Below are 19,296 nucleotides of genomic sequence, written 5' to 3' on the forward strand. Positions count from 1 at the left end.
CAAAATTTATACAAGTTCTGTTCCCCTTCCCCCAAGGATGTTTGTGGCCATATTTGGTTACAATCCATGCAGAACTCTATGACAAGTAGCGATTTAAAGGATTTACCTCTATTTCCCCTATTGGGCCCCGCCCCTCCTGCCCCCGGGGGGTCAGAGCCAAAATTTATACAAGTTCTGTTCCCCTTCCCCCAAGGATGTTTGTGGCAAATTTTGGTTACAATCCATGCCAAACTCTAGGACAAGTAGCGATTTAAAGGATTTACCTCTATTTCCCCTATTGGGCCCCGCCCCTCCTGTCCCTGGGGGGTCAGAGCCAAAATTTATACAAGTTCTGTTCCCCCTCCCCAAAGGATGTTTGTGGCCAAATTTGGTTCCAATCCATGCAGAACTCTATGACAAGTAGCGATTTATAGGATTTACCTCTATTTCCCCTATTGGGCCCCGCCCCTCCTCTGCCCCAGGGGGGTCAGAGCCAAAATTTATACAAGTTCTGTTCCCCTTCCCCCAAGGATGTTTGTGGCCAAATTTGGTTACAATCCATGCAGAACTCTAGGACAAGTAGCGATTTAAAGGAAATGTTGACGGACGGACGGACGACGGACGGACGGACGACGGACGCCGCGCCATGACATAAGCTCACCGGCCCTTCGGGCCAGGTGAGCAAAATGAGGAAAAGTCTTAATATAAAGGGTTAATACTGAATAAAAAAGCACATATGCTAATCCTGCCGAAACTTGTTAAAAATTAAGTATTCTGCCGTTATTCTAACAAGTTCGGCAAGATTAACACATTTTGGGTTACCAGTGTGACCGAATAATGCTCAAAACTGTGTTTTCCCTATATAAACTTTGGTAAACTTAACCCCCTCCCCAGGGGGAAACGAGAGACCCCAGGGTCATATAATTCAAAAATTTTGTAAAGGACCTTAAGACCTTTCTTTCTTAGAAGAGTATTTGATTCTACAACATCTGTGAGTAGAGAAGATTTTTGAAATTTTAATCAATTTTATCCCTTTTGGCCCTCCCACAGCCCCCTTAAGGGTGGTGACCATATAATTCACAATTTTGATTGGTCTTATGCCTAAGAAGGTTTGTACAAAATTTCATTGAAATTGCTTCAGCGGTTTATGAGTAGAAGTCGAAAATGCAACAAGAGGCCCAAGTCATGGTAACCATATTCGATTTGGGATCAACCAGAGATGTAACAACACTTTGTCAAGATCATATCAGGGTCATTCCAGGCAAGTTTCAGCCATTCTTTTTTTTAAAGTAGGTCAAGGTCATTTATTTTCATAAATTTGGTAGCCATTCATCCCAGCATACCACAGGCTAAATATGAGTACCCTGGGCCTTTCGGCGGACAGCGGATGTCGACGGACGGTGCATGATGACGATAAGTCATCCAGACCCTTCAGGTCAGATGACCTAAAATCATCTAAAAATCCCATATGAAATAAATATTCAATTATGATCTTATATCTTTGTGAAACCATTACAAATAGGAATCTGTTACACAGTTATGTAAATTCTCCAGAATCGAAATATCAGAACTGCAAAACTTACCTCCTATCATGAGTAGATATATAGGAACAACCAACATCAACGTGTGCTGTATATAGTAGGTATGGACTTCAAATGGCAACTGCAATAGAGGACAATAAGAAATTCAATTGAGAAAATTAACAGGCATGCCTAACAGAGTTAGCAGGTAGGTATTGATTGTGATGTCATGTGTTGGCGAGCATAACGTCATAACTTTCGGAGAAAACGACATGAATTGTGCTCACAAAATAATGACATCACAATAAATTCCTACCAACAAAGGATCTAATTATATAACTGTGTAATATGCAAAGACAAAATAGTGAATCTGTGATGATAATAATTTCTGTTTCTATTGAGTCATCATACCTTGTGACTAATTTGTCAGGCTAATAGCCTGGTCACTTTGTCAGGCATCTCTAGCCTTGTCACTTTGTCTGGCTTTAAGCCTGGTCACTTTGTCAGGCTTCTAGCCTTGTCACTTTGTCAGACATCTAGCCTTGTCACTTTGTCTGGCTTTAAGCCTGGTCACTTTGTCAGACATCTAGCCTTGTCACTTTGTATGGCTTTAAGCCTGGTCACTTTGTCAGGCTTCTAGCCTTGTCACTTTGTCAGGCTTCTAGCCTTGTTACTTTGTCTGGCTTTAAGCCAGGTCACTTTGTCAGGCTTCTAGCCTTGTCACTTTGTCAGACATCTAGCCTTGTTACTTTGTCTGGCTTTAAGCCTGGTCACTTTGTCAGGCTTCTAGCCTTGTCACTTTGTCAGGCTTCTAGCCTTGTCACTTTGTCAGACATCTAGCCTTGTCACTTTGTCTGGCTTTAAGCCTGGTCACTTTGTCAGACATCTAGCCTTGTCACTTTGTCAGACATCTAGCCTTGTCACTTTGTCTGGCTTTAAACCAGGTCACTTTGTCAGGCTTCTAGCCTTGTCACTTTGTCAGACATCTAGCCTTGTTACTTTGTCTGGCTTTAAGGTAGCTCCATACTTTTGGAAAAAACCATGTCATTTTTTTCTAACAAGTCTTATTTTCTTGCATTTTTCATGTAGATTTCAAATCTGTAAAGATAAATGGGTGTTCTCGAACTACTTTTTGAGATATTTGAGCTTGAAATATACCATCCATGCAAATTTGCTGACCGAAAATAGAAAAATTCATAAAATTATGTTTTCTGTAATATTAGGGTGAATGTAGTCTCGATCCTGTTGATTTTTTGTCCTAAATTTCTTACGATAGAACAATATACAAAACTATTTTATTTTTACAAATGCCAACTAATTTTTGTTATTTCCCAGGACCGTTTCTATACGTAATTACCATGTTTTGCCATATTTTCGCCCGTAAAAAATCAATGAATAGGCCAAAAAGGAAATGAAAACCCATGTCAATTTCACAATATTTGTATATGATATGCCCAAGGTAATATGTTTTTCAAATATCATATAAAAACACGGGGTCCTCGATCAAAATTTCACAATTTTGTAAGCTTGAAGTTTGTAACTCGCAACCCTACCCCCATTTCATCCAGTGCTAAGATGGGTTATATTTGACTATTTTTTGAAAATCATGCCGCAAAAAAACATTCCACATCAGTTCATACGTTTTTGTGATATTATATCTGGTTTATGTCTGTTTGTTTTTATGATTTTCTCCAAATTGTGTGTTTAAAGGAAATCCGTATGCGATTTTTTTAGAATTCCGGAATTTCGGTCCGGCCGGGTCCCGTCTTATGATTTATAGCGACGAACGGCACTTCCGGTGTTTAAAAATCCATTCCCATTTACGACAGGGACCGCAAAAACCTCAGAGATAGCATATAATTTTCACTTCACTGCTTTTATTTGATTTATTTAATGATTTTAAACATTCAATATTATATGTAGACAATTTTCACCTATTGAAAAAATATCCAAGTGTGATGTCGTGGTGTATCGGAAACCATTCTGGAATTCAAAACAACCTCCGCAACTTCCGGTATAGCGTCATATGAATTGGCGCGATTTTCAAAAGTATGGACCTACCTTAAGCCTGGTCACTTTGTCAGGCATCAAACCTTGTCACTTTGTCTGGCATCAAGCCTAGTCATTTTGTCTGACTTCTAGCCTTGTCACTTTGTCTGGCTTCTAGCCTGGTCACTTTGTCAGGCTTCAAGCCTTGTCACTTTGAAGCTCTGTCACTTCAACAAAGTGAAAAGTTGTGTTGTATTATGCTGTTACAAATTACTTGACCAAATTCAAATGAAATGGAAAATTTCTTTGTCAATACCATTATGAGACATCTTGACAATACAATGCAATAATATAGTATTACAGAGGAAGCACAAACCAATACCATTAAATATTATATGATTATATTGTAAACTCTATTGATCCATGCCCATATCATGGATGTTTAATTGATTAAGTTGACTGGCTGATACAGCTGATAAAATGTTATACATCTATAAAAGTCAATGATCATTCAACTTTAAGTGTAACACTTTTCAGCTCATAATATAACTGTGAAATGTCTAAAATAAGCAATACTTGGTAAGTGCTAACAATTGTGAATCCTGACTCGCTATTAAATCCAAAATGGCTTCTTTAGTTCTGGTGTCCATAGGAAGTTGAGAAAGTTATTTGCAATATACATATTCAGTGTTCTCCCTTAAGGATTTTTTTTCGAGCTGGTCCTAAGACCGACCGACCCTAAAAGTTACGGGTCCTGAAAGTTACTAGTCCTGACTGAAAGTTACTGGTCCTGACTAAAAGTTACTGGTCCTGACTAAAAGTTACTGGTCCAGACTAAAAGTTACTGGTCCTGACTGAAAGTTACTGGTCCTGACTAAAAGTTACTGGTCCTGACAGAAAGTTACTGGTCCTGACTAAAAGTTACTGGTCCTGACTAAAAGTTACTGGTCCTGACTAAAAGTTACTGGTCCTGACTGAAAGTTACTGGTCCTGACTAAAAGTTACTGGTCCTGACTAAAAGTTACTGGTCCTGACTGGTCCTGAGTAAAAGTTACTGGTCCTGACTAAAAGTTACTAGTCCTAAACTCAAAATTCCTCCTTGTAGTTTACATTAAATTAACAGTTTTACTAACAAAAACATCTACGGTACATACAGTACCTGAACCGTTTAACGTTCCCAGCCTAACGCAAACGCAACGCAAAAAAATCGTCCGTTAGCTAACGCTAACGATTGCTAACGCTAACGATTAACGATTAACGATAAACGATTAACGCAATACCGGCTAACGATTAACGCAAAACGCAAAACGATCGGCTATGATAAACCGGAAATACCATTGTTATAATCACGGACACGGCTTGACGGTAAATAAATTACGGATATTGACGTTCTGAAATACAAACGAATGTACAAGAAAAACTGGAGTATGTTCGGGATTAAAGTTTCTGTATATCATATAAACATTTGCCTATGAAAACTATATGGACACGATGAAGTCAAAGACGACAGTACTCAATGCAAAGTTTCTACTTTACATGTACAAAATGTACGTTTACAAAATGAATTACATGTGCAACTGTGTGTATGGAGAAAGAATGGTATTATTCTAAAGTGTCATTTTACCCGATATTTTAAGAAATAACAAATTGTTACAACATCTCTTTACTGATAATAACACAATGAAGTCAAACACGACTGTACTCGATACGAAGTTTCCACTTCACACGTACGTTTACAAATTACGTGTACAGCCGTATGTATTAAGAGAGAATTGTATTATTCTAAGTGTCATATTTGTCCGACATTTTAAGAAATAATAAACAAATTGTTACAACAACACTTTATTGATAATATTACCGTCACAATGTCATAACTTTAGTGAAGCGATCAGGCGTATACTGGTACTTTAAATAGTATCATGGTATTGAAATGACGAATAAAACATTTTCACACAAACACATTTAAAATGCAGTAAATCAAATTTCCATCTATATGTTTGATTTCTATTATCGATGTTTCATAACTAAACAATTGTAATAATTAACATCTTATAGTGTTTCCCGCATCAATAACAAGTTTCAGGGTTTTTGTAGATTGTCGAAAGGCTCTTCCGCTTATCATGGAAAATTGTATTCTCGGAATATTTGTTCCATTACGGATTACACGCTGTATATTACAAGGGTGTGCATTCATAAAAGCTCATTACTTACAATTGACTAGGCATCGATTTTAGGGTCGTACATGTACATTTACAAATGCACGTACATACGCCACAGCTACTGTAATAAAGATTGAACATTTGAATTCGTGTTTCACCATTTGCAGTTCTCTCATTTTATAGTTCATGCATATAATAAAGATACATGTATAAAGAATGAAAATATTTCACTTCCAGTTATTTATATTCAAATTAAGTCAATTATGCATAATCATTGATAACAACGACGTTGAAGATAGTGATGCACATGCATACATGTATGTACACTGAAGATTATATACTGTAAAATTGCATTGCGACAATTTTCTACGTATATTTGTAACTGGTGTAAGAAATATAGTTATTTGATCACATTTCACATCAAGCAACTCGTTTAAACAAATTAATTATTCATACAATGTATAAGTGTAAGCTAATTCTTTCCAACGTAATCTATACTATAGGAAAGCATATTGCACACATCAAAACTTTGAAATACGACAGTACATATATGGACGTGAAATGTACTGTCACAGTGTACGGGGCACAGGTAAGTTGGGTATAAAGTTAATTTCCCTCCCAAGAAGGTGTTAATTACAGGTGAACTCCGCCCGTGGCCAGCTACAGGGGGTCGACCCAAAGTAACACCAGTCGTGACCTATATACCTGTACAGGTAAAATACCTGTGCGCGTCACGCTGGGAATTGAAGAGATTCCAGTTACAAATAACAACGAACACGTGTAAGAAGGTGCCCGTGACTGTCCAGTTTTTATTGATATGAGCCGATTTGACACGCGTACAGTACGTGTGAAGGCTTACAATGTAACGTACCCCTGCACAGTTCGAATAATCTACACGTGTTCTACATGTAGTTGTAGGATTGCAAACATTTACATCATTTTATTCCATTTTCATATAAATAAAAGTACTGATAAATTGCGTTTAAAAATATGTACATGTAAATGCCAAATCTCACCTATTCCTCGTGTTCAAACTCATATTAAAGATTTTTAAATTTCACGAATTTATTTACAAATCTTCCAAGTCTTTTTTTTGCGTTCTTCGTACATTGATAATATTCAACATAACAAGAACAATTTTATGCAGCGTGTCTGTAATAACATTTTTATATTTTCATTATCTGTTTTAGCTATTTTCTTGTGTAATCTATCAGTCGTCGTGGATACACGAAGCGGTAAACGTAATATCTTAGTAGATAAAAATGAACATTATATCCGGATCGTCAAAGCATATCACCGGCATTTGGTTTTATTTTTAGTGGTTAACGTTAGCGGAAGTGGGTCCTGCTAACGATTAACGCAAACGATTTCTAACGCAAACGATTGTAAACGCAACTAACGATTAACGATTGCTAACACAAACGATAACGATTAACGATAAACGATTGCTAACGCTAACGATTGCAAACGGAAATAATGCAAACGCAAACGAAACGCAAATTTGGGAACGTTAAACGGTTCAGGTACTGTATCTATTTTCGTGTGCTCTCAATGAAGTTGACTGAAAACCACAATATTACGAAAATGGTTTTGTATAGTTTATCTTTAACCTTTCTACAATGCTACTGCCATTTTTGTTTGTACATCCTCTATCTGGACCAAAAAATTACCGGTCAAGGACCAGTTACATGACAAAAATTGTCTACCCTACTATAAAGTAACCGGTCACGGGCAGACGGACAGGCATTAATTTCGAACACTGTATATATTTATATTATTTAATTCTACCAGGGCGTTATAACACCTTATGGACCTCAGCAAAGGTCCATAATTGATATTTATCACATAATCAGGTTGATATCCGTCTCAGTCAAAATTTTTTTCCAGTTCATATCACATCATATTCACCAGCACAAAAGTCCATAATTGTAAAATATTATCACATAATCTGCCTGATATCATGTGATATGGCCCTAGTGACAGTGTGATATTATACAATTATTGACCTATTTTCAGGTGGATACGGTGAGTTATCAACCTGAGTAAGTGATATATCCCGAGACCGGAGGCCGAGGGTTATATTATTTTCGAGGGTTGATAACTCACCGTATCCACCTGAAAATAGGTTGATAACTGTTTTATTATATGACATTTAAAGGATATTAACCCAGATCTTCAAAAAGACTTTTAAAACTACAATAAACAAATGTTCCTTTTACAAAAGTAGTTTATCTATTACATGTAGCATATGGTAAATATACAAATGCTTCTTGCTAATTTTTTACCAATCAATGAGTATATAAACAATAAGTTAGTGAGCTGCCTATAACACGGTTCAAAACTGGCCAAATGAGAGTTCATTTTTGACTTGGCGAGTTGAAAATATTGTACTTGCAATTTTTGGCAAGCGAAAGCATTTGTTGTTATTCTCAATAAAACGACAATCAGAGAATCAGACGTGATACTTTTATCATATTTAACTAGTTTTCATTTGCATAAAATGCCACATTCTAAAAATAAACTGTTTTTACACTACACTACAGTGACACTTAAAATGTTCAATATTTATTGTTACCTAAAATAAATAGATATAATGTCAACGAATTTGGTTGTTTTTAAATTTGACTTAAATTTTTTAATTTTCAAAGCGGCAAGCAAATGTCTGATTTGGCGAGTTGAAATTTTACCAAATTAAATTCTACCCCTGCTATAAGTGTACATTATGCCCCCCTCCATGAACTTTCCTAGGACATAGTGCCAGTTCTACAAGCAACTATATGTGCCCCTTTGGGAAATTAAGGCATTATACAGAGAAAGGAAGATCAATCTTTAATCAATAATGATGTTGGAGCGTGATCATACACATGTTTACTATTGAGGTTGAGCCAAAGAGCAATAGATTTACTACAGTGCCATGTAAACCACAAATAAAAGGATTGGTAGCAGAAAACAATGATAGCATACACCGAAATAAAATGATCTGTACTGTAAATTCAGCGAATATTGTTTGAATGGTTGTTTTACAGGATTCTGTCTATCATATGGTTATTCTAACAAATCAGAATTTCAAATTCAGTCGACAAAGCCCTGTACTATATACCAAGGTGCTTTCTTTTTGGTGTAAAAATCACATGTTTTTTTTTTTTTAACAGATTTTTAATCAAATGAGGGCAGTAATCATCTTTTGCATTTTTAGAAACTGCGGTCATTTTGTCACCGAAACACATTATCTATAAGAGTGTTGAAGCATAGAAGAGACATGAGTGATTTCCAAATCAGGGTTGATACTTAAAGCGTGACTTTCGACACAATATTTCATTTTTTTTCTTCGCATATACCAAATTCCACCTCCGCATACCAAAACATGTACAGACCTCGGACCCCCCCCCCCCCCCCCCAACTTTCTGTCATAGTAGATTTGTTTCCTTTGATAGTGTAAGGCTATAAAGGTGTGGGACTTTAGTTCATAGCTGTCTCGTGTGACCCAATGTATAGCATAGGCATACCATTATCACCTTTAGTTCATAGCTGTCTCGTGTGACCCAATGTATAGCATAGGCATACCATTATCACCTTTAGTTCATAGCTGTCTCGTGTGACCCAATGTATAGCATAGGCATACCATTATCACCTTTAGTTCATAGCTGTCTCGTGTGACCCAATGTATAGCATAGGCATACCATTATCACCTTTGTAGTCAGCCTGTGCAGTATATATCAAGTCACATCCTCTAACAAAGAAACTCTGTTTAAGGATGATGGTACAGTACTCTTGCTGTGTTTAATATGCCAAGACTTGATGCACACCTTTGGACAGAGCCAAAGTTGATGCCAAACGATATTCAAATAAAGAGGCCTATCCATAAAACTGAGGATGGGTGACATTTCTCTGTTAGAGAATTAGCACTGAAATCAATAGGTGGAGCACAGTGTAACTGGTATGTAGCAGGTTCGCCTATACTACTGTCACACTCAATTCTCAATTGGACTGAAATCTTCTTACCCTAAAAAACTCAGACATTTTGTTTATGTCAGCTTCAGTCCAACACCATATGTGCCCTTAAAAACTTACCTTACTTTGTTTTAAATCTCTTGAGAGAAGTTTTTCTTCCTTAACCATATTCAATGCAATTAGCACCCAGGGTGCATAAAAAAACAACAATGGGGACCCTTATTAGGGATAAAAAATGTAAGTTCTGTATGAAAATTTTCTAAAAAATGTCGACCATATTCTTAGTATTTGTGTACTCATGGCACATGTACATAGATCTGTCAATAGAATCATGCCTACGCCTTTCTTCCTTCCAGACATTATTACGACGTGATTTACATGTGAAAGACTCGCAGGTTCACGTAATGAGGGATACCAATGTTAAAAGTATTACAGAGTTGTAGAGCATTGTTCAATTCATGGAATGGGGCGTTTATTTACCTTTCTTCAGAAGAGAGGAGTGGCCCTTATAGGGGGAGGGGCGCAAATTACAAAAAACATGTTAAGTCAATTATAAATGGTAACAAGAATTGTTTAGGGACACCCGGTGTGGGATAGGAAGATATTTTATTTAAAAGCATATACTAAAAAATAATAAAAAAATCCTGAAATCATGGACACAATCACATAACATGCACACAACAATGATAGTGTACAATTTTTCTTTGTCAAGCCAAAATCTTAAATTTACAAGAGGCTTAAAAAATCACTGTCACATGACAGACTCTCACATGAACAGTTGAATATTTTTCTCCAATATATTTAACAAAAGATGGTAACATTTCAATTGTTTAAATGCATTTACACAACATCCCACATCCTCATAGGGATATCTCAATATGTCAGAATTACTGACATCATCCTTAATCGACATCACATAATATATTGATATCATGTCTTTTGTCTAGATAGAGGGGCTGTCTTTTATTGCAGTTATCATACAGCTAGCAGCTGCATGATAACCCAATCAAGTACTGAGATTTATCCAAGTATGATCAGTGCAAGTGAAAATGTATTCAACTGAGTGTGATATAAATATTGCAACAAATCTAAAAATTCTTTTTAATATTCAACAGGTGGTCCGGTGGTGAAGTGGTTAAGCCGCTTGCCTTTCACCTAGCGGGCCAGGGTTCGATCCCTGACAAGGACATGAAAAGGTCAGGGGTCATCACCTGCCTGTGGGTTTTCTCCGGGCACTCCGGTTTCCTCCCACACTAAGACCCCTCACTCGCTTACATATGGGCCATCGAGAGTGATTTACATAAGTTGTATAACTTGTTTCTCAATCGATGTAAAATAAATAAAGTTTATATTTTAACAGGTGTCATTAACCGAAACTAGTAGTTTAAACATGATCAAAGTAAACAAACTGTACAATTAAACATAAAGAGAATAATATTATAGGAGAAATCTCCTGATTGGCTGAATGTGACTTACCAGTCTTGTGTTGGTGACTGGAAATAGAAGGGCTATTGGTGCTCCGGTCAACAAGTGTAGATGGAGTCGGAAAATAACCGTTAAGGAACGTGTTGGAGGGGCTGCCAAACAGTATATCTGAAAATAAGAATATATCATTGTAAAATAAATGAAGGAATTGAAAATTGACCTTTTTATATCTGTGCTAGGGATCGAACCCCGGCCAGCTAGATCGAAGGTGAGTGGCTTTATTACTACACCAACCCGTCACAGACTGTATCTCCTATATCATCTGAGGCTATATAGCTATATACGGCAAAGGAAGACTGATAATTTGGTGTCAGGTTTGAGGAACATTTCAAACTCTAATGCTAAGTAATTAGAAGCTATATTGAGCAACAGCTTAAAATCCCCATATACTGTATTCAATTCAACCCAATATACTGTATTCAATTCAACCCCCTCCCCATCATAATTAGCGCCCCTCTGATTTTTTGGCTTCCATTTCACTTACAAATCGATTTATGGCTTATACTTTGTAGAGTTATTTTATGAAAGGCTAGTCCAAATTTGTTTCTATTAAGCACCCCCTTATTTGCTTCAACATTTAAAGCATCCAGGGCACTTATTATGTTGAATACGGTAGCAAGTATTTAATGTGCATGTATTGCAATAACATGTAACCACATCTCAGACAAATTACATATAAAACCCTCAGGAAACTTGGTCTTTTTCAGGCTGCATCTGCTCTTACTGAGTTTTACTCAACATATGTCTATCAATGCATTATACATGACTGGAGACCACAAACAATAAGTGATATGGATTTTTATACTGGTACATGATTTTTTTTCTTCACATATCCAGTGGATTAGCAAAACAGATATATGCTAAGGTAACTGGTTATATTAGTTTTACAAACACACTACTGTAAGCCAACTTTCTTTCATGTGCGATTTATTTTCCGAATTATGCAATCAAGGTAAATTCACGAAATATATCCGTGAACTAATATTTTAGACAATTCTTGCACAATTTAATTCAAAGATGTCTCCATTAATTTTGATTCTATGAAACTAAATCTCAGCAAAATTGTTTTAAACAGAAATCTTGAAATTTTTCAACTGTGAAAGGAGTTTGGTTCACAGTATACATGATGGCATTCATTTTATTATATGATTAGATAAGTGGTTCTATTATAATATTATGCAACATCATAAGGTTATGATGATGCTGTAAATCATTTAGATCTGGTACATCAGCTATCCAGCCGATCCTAAATACGCATAGGGATCGAAATCCGAACCTTATATATGTGTCTAATGCTGCATGATCCACTGAGTAAATTCCAATTGTTAAAATAAAATAAAATTTTACACTATGTCTTTATGATATGTTTATCCTATTCCTTTATTGTGCAGCTATTTCCACCAAAGCTCTGTTTGAGTACCGAAATGAAATTCTCCGTTGTGACACTTTGGTAACCATGACGAACCACACATACTGGTGTAAGAATGCCCATGATGGCATGTCGACTTTGTGCTAAGTTGATAGCAGTCACAGCAGGTGACGTGTCCTTACATCAACACATACATGTTGTTTACATCTGTACATGTGTATCTGATTATAGTAACATGTTCACTGTACATATACCCCTGACACTGGGACAATATGCAACGTGGATAACGACACTTGGACACGATTCAACGTGGATAATGACACTGGTGCATGATGCAGCATGGATAACGGGAGAGACAGAGAATGCTACCCTGCTCCATTAGGAAGCCATTTCTGTTTCCTCTGTAATTGATTAATGACCATAATGCACTACTGAAACTTGTATTTTAACAAGATTTTTAGTATTTGACTCAGGTTTCCCATTTAATAAATTTGTATGAAATTTAAAGGTATTATTGAGCAGTTTTCATTTTTCAATTGTATTTTGTTATGCTTTTTATGGTATTTTTATACTGCTGGCGTCCAGTAGCTATGGATTAACATAGCAGATGTTATCCACTTCCTGTCATGTGCAGAGCTTCCAAGGGTTATTTCCCTGGGGTTTATTTCTAATTCCCTGGTGTTATTTCCCCCATCTTTCAATTCCAATGAAATATCTAACTTGTTCAATGTCATGTGATAAATTTTAATCCAATCAAATCATTCTAAATGAAAGTGAGGTATAATAATTATAATTTTACTCCAATGCTAGGGACTTCAATGTAAGGGTTCTGTATATATTAAGTCACAAATTATGCATTGCTTTCTAATTAAGAGGACAAATGTATTGGTGTTAAACTTGGATTCATTTGGTGTAATTGACTGTACATACCACTATGTGTAACCTATGTAGGCTAGGGCTGTGCATTACATATATTCTATGTTGGGCAGTAAATTACATATATTTTATGTAGGCAGTAGATAACCTATATATTCTATGTAGGGCTGTACATTACATATATTCTACGTAGGGCAGTACATTACATATATTTTATGTAGGGCAATACATTACATATATTCTATATGGGGCAGTACATTACATATATTATATGTAGGACAGTACATTACATATATTCTATGTAGGGCAGTAGATTACATATATTCTATATAGGGCTGTGTATTACGTACAGTGGAACTCGGTTAATACGAACTCGAAGGAACTGCGATAAAACTTCGAGTTATCCGATTGTTCGAATTAAGCAAGTTCTCATGTCTACTGCAGTATCTTTACTTATGATGTGAACAAGAGAGATGTCAAAATCGCCGATGGTAGTTGCAAAATTATAACAATAAAACCGAGATATATATTTTGAAATGCTGTTCTACAAAAAGAAAATCGGCATTTTCGGCGAACTCGCTGTCCAAAAAATCTCATTTCGAGTTATAAGAACATTTTATGTATGGTTTTTGTCATTCGGACCCAAAATTTACTTCGTATTATCCGAGTTCTTTGAGTTTCCCGAATTCAAATTATCCGAGTTCTTTAAACAAAGATAAAGAGGGAATTCGGCCGGGACCGGCAAAGTACTTCGTATTAAGCCGGGTTGTCGAATTATCCGAGTTTGTATCAATCAAGTTCCACTGTATATATACTCTTAACTCGGTCGATCTGATAGATTACCTTGTCTTTTCTTTGTCTCTCAATCTGATTGATTACCTTGTCTTTTCTTTGTCTCTCGATCTGATAGATTACCTTGTCTTTCCTTTGTCTCTCGATCTGATAGATTACCTTGTCTTTCCTTTGTCTAATTAAACAATGATAAATACACAATGGACTAAATCTAACACATGTTCTATTTAACTAATGTCATCAACCCGATACACCAGATTCAATATACACACCAACTTTACCCATGAATGCACCACTATATTATTAAATGTACACAGAGGGTGGTTATTCAAGATCAATATCAGATAAAGTTTGGATAAACAAATCAGGTTTAATTATTCTCAGATTATAAACAAACCCAGATATATTGCATGACCCTAATACATTGTTCCACTATCACAGTTAGTACATCTATGGTGGATGATCTGTACCACTGATGGACCTAATCAGCCTTGTGGGCTACAGCGACTCAGTGGTTATAATCATGTGTAATAAACTGAGCTCTCTACATAGATATTGATCCCCTTATACTCTATATACAATACCCATCATGCTGATGTCTTACAGAAACTCATCTACATCAGAAATATTCCAAATGATCACATGTGTTTTGAGCTTGTTTACATGAAGGCTTTACAAGAGGGAACCTGCTAACTAGTGTACAGGCCAAGGTTGTTCTACATCCACTTATATACCAGCTACAGAGACTGAGATTGATCATTCCATGCTGTAGGTGGGACCTTGGATAGCATATGTTCAGTTTAGCTTATTATCATATGTGTATTTGGTGCAAAAAAAGATGAATTTTGGTGACTTTCATAATTACCCCTGCTTGTGGTGATAATCATGATTACCCCTGCTTGTGGTGACTTTCATGAATTATCCTTGCTTGTGGTGACTATCATGAATTATACTTGCTTGAGGTGACAATCATGATTACCCCTGCTTGAGGTGACAATCATGATTTCCCCTGCTTGAGGTGACTATCAAGATTACCCCTGCTTGAGGTGACTATCAAGATTACCCCTGCTTGTGGTGACTACCATGAATTACCCCTGTTTGTGGTGATAATCATGATTATCCTAGCTTGTGGTGACAATCATGATTACCCCTTCTTGTGGTGACTATCAAGATTACCCCTGTTTGTGGTGACTATCATGAATTACCCCTTCTTGTGGTGACAATCATGATTGTCCTAGCTTGTGGTGACTATCATGATTACCCCTGCTTGTGGTGACTATCATGATTACCCCTGCTTGTGGTGACAATCATGATTACCCCTGCTTGTGGTGACAATCATGATTACCCCTGCTTGTGGTGACAATCATGAATTACCCCTGCTTGTGGTGACTATCATGATTACCCCTGCTTGTGGTGACTATCATGATTACCCCTGCTTGTGGTGACTATCATGATTACCCCTGCTTGTGGTGACTATCATGAATTACCCCTTCTTGTGGTGACAATCGTGATTACCCTTGCTTGTGGTGACTATCATGATTACCCCTTCTTGTGGTGACAATCGTGATTACCCTTGCTTGTGGTGACTATCATGATTACCCCTGCTTGTGGTGACAATCATGATTACCCCTGCTTGTGGTGACTATCATGAATTACCCCTTCTTGTGGTGACAATCGTGATTACCCTTGCTTGTGGTGACTATCATGATTACCCCTGCTTGTGGTGACTATCATGATTACCCTTGCTTGTGGTGACTATCATGAATTACCCCTTCTTGTGGTGACAATCATGATTATCCCTTCTTGTGGTGACAATCATGATTATCCCTGCTTGTGGTGACAATCATGATTACCCCTTCTTGTGGTGACTATGATGATTACCCCTGTTTGTGGTGACTATCATGATTATCCTAGCTTGTGGTGACAAACATGATTACCCTTGTTTGAGGTGACAGTCATGATTACCCCTGCTTGTGATGACTATCATGATTACCCCTTCTTGTGGTGACTATCATGATTATCCTAGCTTGTGGTGACAATCATGATTATCCCTTCTTGTGGTGACTATCATGATTATCCTAGCTTGTGGTGACAATCATGATTACCCCTGCTTGTGGTGACTATCATGAATTACCCCTGCTTGTGGTGACTATCATGATTGTCCTAGCTTGAGGTGACAATCATGGTTACCCCTGTTTGTGGTGACTATCATAATTACCCTTGCTTGTGGTGACTATCATGAATTACCCCTTTTTGTGGTGACTATCAAGATTACCCCTGTTTGTGGTGACAATCATGATTACCCCTGCTTGTGGTGACTATCATGAATTACCCCTGCTTGTGGTGACTATCATGATTGTCCTAGCTTGAGGTGACAATCATGGTTACCCCTGTTTGTGGTGACTATCATGAATTACCCGTTTGTGGTGACTATAATGATTACCCCTGTTTGTGGTGACTATCATGAATTACCCCTGTTTGTGGTGACTATCATGAATTACCCCTTTTTGTGGTGACTATCATGATTACCCCTGTTTGTGGTGACTATCATGATTACCCCTGTTTGTGGTGACTATCATGAATTACCCCTGTTTGTGGTGACTATAATGATTACCCCTGTTTGTGGTGACTATCATGATTGTCCTAGCTTGTGGTGACTATCATGATTACCCCTGTTTGTGGTGACTATCATGATTGTCCTAGCTTGTGGTGACTATCATGATTACCCCTGTTTGTGGTGACTATAATGATTACCCCTGTTTGTGGTGACAAACATGATTACCCTTGTTTGAGGTGACAATCATGGTTACCCCTGTTTGTGGTGACTATAATGATTACCCCTGTTTGTGGTGACTATCATGATTACCCCTGTTTGTGGTGACTATCATGATTGTCCTAGCTTGTGGTGACTATCATGATTACCCCTGTTTGTGGTGACTATAATGATTACCCCTGTTTGTGGTGACTATAATGATTACCCCTGTTTGTGGTGACTATCATGATTGTCCTAGCTTGTGGTGACTATCATGATTACCCCTGTTTGTGGTGACAATCATGGTTACCCCTGTTTGTGGTGACTATCATAATTACCCCTGCTTGTGGTGACTATCATGAATTACCCCTTTTTGTGGTGACTATCATGATTACCCCTGTTTGTGGTGACTATCATGATTACCCCTGTTTGTGGTGACTATCATGAATTACCCCTGTTTGTGGTGACTATAATGATTACCCCTGTTTGTGGTGACTATCATGATTACCCCTGTTTGTGGTGACTATCATGAATTACCCCTTCTTGTGGTGACAATCATGATTGTCCTAGCTTGTGGTGACTATCATGATTACCCCTGTTTGTGGTGACTATCATGATTACCCCTGTTTGTGGTGACTATAATGATTACCCCTGTTTGTGGTGACTATCATGATTGTCCTAGCTTGTGGTGACTATCATGAATTACCCCTGTTTGTGGTGACTATAATGATTACCCCTGTTTGTGGTGACTATCATGATTGTCCTAGCTTGTGGTGACTATCATGAATTACCCCTGTTTGTGGTGACTATAATGATTACCCCTGTTTGTGGTGACAATCATGATTATCCCTGTTTGTGGTGACTATCATGAATTACCCCTTCTTGTGGTGACTATCATGATTATCCTAGCTTGTGCTGACTATCATGACAACCCCTTCTTGTGGTGACTATCATGATTATCCTAGCTTGTGGTGACTATCATGATTATCCTAGCTTGTGGTGACAATCATGATTATCCCTGTTTGTGGTGACTATCATGAATTACCCCTGCTTGTGGTGACTATCATGATTATCCTAGCTTGTGCTGACTATCATGACAACCCCTTCTTGTGGTGACTATCATGATTATCCTTGCTTGTGGTAACTATCATGATTGCCCCTGCTTGTGGTGACTATCAAGAATTACCCCTGCTTGTGGTGACTATCAAGAATTACCCCTGCTTGAGGTAAAAATCATGATTACTCTTGCTTGTGGTGACGATCATGAATTACCCAGGTGCTTGTGGTGACTATCATGATTACTGCTTACCCCTGATAACTACCGATATACGCCAATTAGCTGATTGTATCGCATATATACACATACGGAACAATTACTACAGTGATACAATAATGATTTATGTATAGTTCATCCCACTTTTTAATTGGTTTGTTTTAGTATTCCATGGAGTATTTCCCCGAGCAGTTAAGGGTCTGGCAGGATGCATTAATTTATATATACATATGATCAAATCTAATGTACTTCTCGGTGCAAGCTAATGCTGCTTGTAGTCTTTTTAGTTATAGCTAGAATTTTTTTTAAAAGAGGCCACGGTGGGTGGCTGATCATGAATGGGTGATGCCCTGAACAAATTACCACAATCCCTCCATCTTTGGGTCATGACTCTGAATTCCATGCACTGCCACGTACTGGCTTTCCCCACCATTTAAACCTGGCATGCCTCTATATGACCCTGGATGTTCCTAGATGTTTTACAAATCAGACCAATCCAAACGAGTGAATATTAAGTACGACTCTCCATGGTCATGGCCACCTGAGTCTCTAGAATATCAACATTATAAATGTACATGTATATTACGACCTCTTCCAGACATTTCCAGGTGCATCTTCGTTGACCTATTTAGACTGTTTTTACCATATTGACACTTTCGTTACAAGTTCTATTCAAGTATTCATGAAATCAATATTCATTGCCATCTGTTATTAATTGATTAATGTGTGTTGGCAGTCTTACATGGAATCGCCAATAACATAATCCACCAGTCTACTTGTCTGCTTTTAATTGTTTGATTTTAGTAACAGCTGCTATAGACAGTAAATGCTGACATATCACATTATACAAAGTTTATTAATTTGGTTAGATTAGCTATAAATCAATAATTATCTATTCATCTGTCACTATGACGACAGTTCATGCAGCCAGGGACCTTGTATGTTATACTTAAGCTAACAAATAAGTAAAACGTCAAACAACACATGTACAACAGCTTGTAATTTGTAAACACAAACATCTCAATACAATATATCTTTAAACCTAGGATTTGCTAGATGTTCAACGCTTAGCTCCATTAATTGTAGATATCTTGATTTTTTCTGAACATTATTTGACGAATTCCCACAGAGAAATTTTGTTGTGTTTTCCT

General features: G+C 37.3%; 1 protein-coding gene across 2 annotated transcripts in view; it reads right to left on the minus strand.

The window, feature by feature from the left end:
- The window catches only part of LOC138307401 (transmembrane protein 164-like), a 113,045-nt gene that overhangs the window by 86,425 nt on the left and 7,324 nt on the right, over window positions 1–19,296 (minus strand). For both annotated transcript variants that reach the window (XM_069248134.1, XM_069248136.1), the window contains exons 3-4: window positions 11,075–11,191; window positions 1,563–1,641 (exon numbers count right to left, since the gene is read on the minus strand). In XM_069248134.1, coding sequence (XP_069104235.1) covers window positions 1,563–1,641; window positions 11,075–11,191 — 196 coding nt within the window. The remainder of the gene's footprint in view (window positions 1–1,562; window positions 1,642–11,074; window positions 11,192–19,296) is intronic.

This window comes from Argopecten irradians, chromosome 14 (assembly GCF_041381155.1).
Source record: "Argopecten irradians isolate NY chromosome 14, Ai_NY, whole genome shotgun sequence".
In the NCBI taxonomy this organism is placed as follows: domain Eukaryota; kingdom Metazoa; phylum Mollusca; class Bivalvia; order Pectinida; family Pectinidae; genus Argopecten; species Argopecten irradians.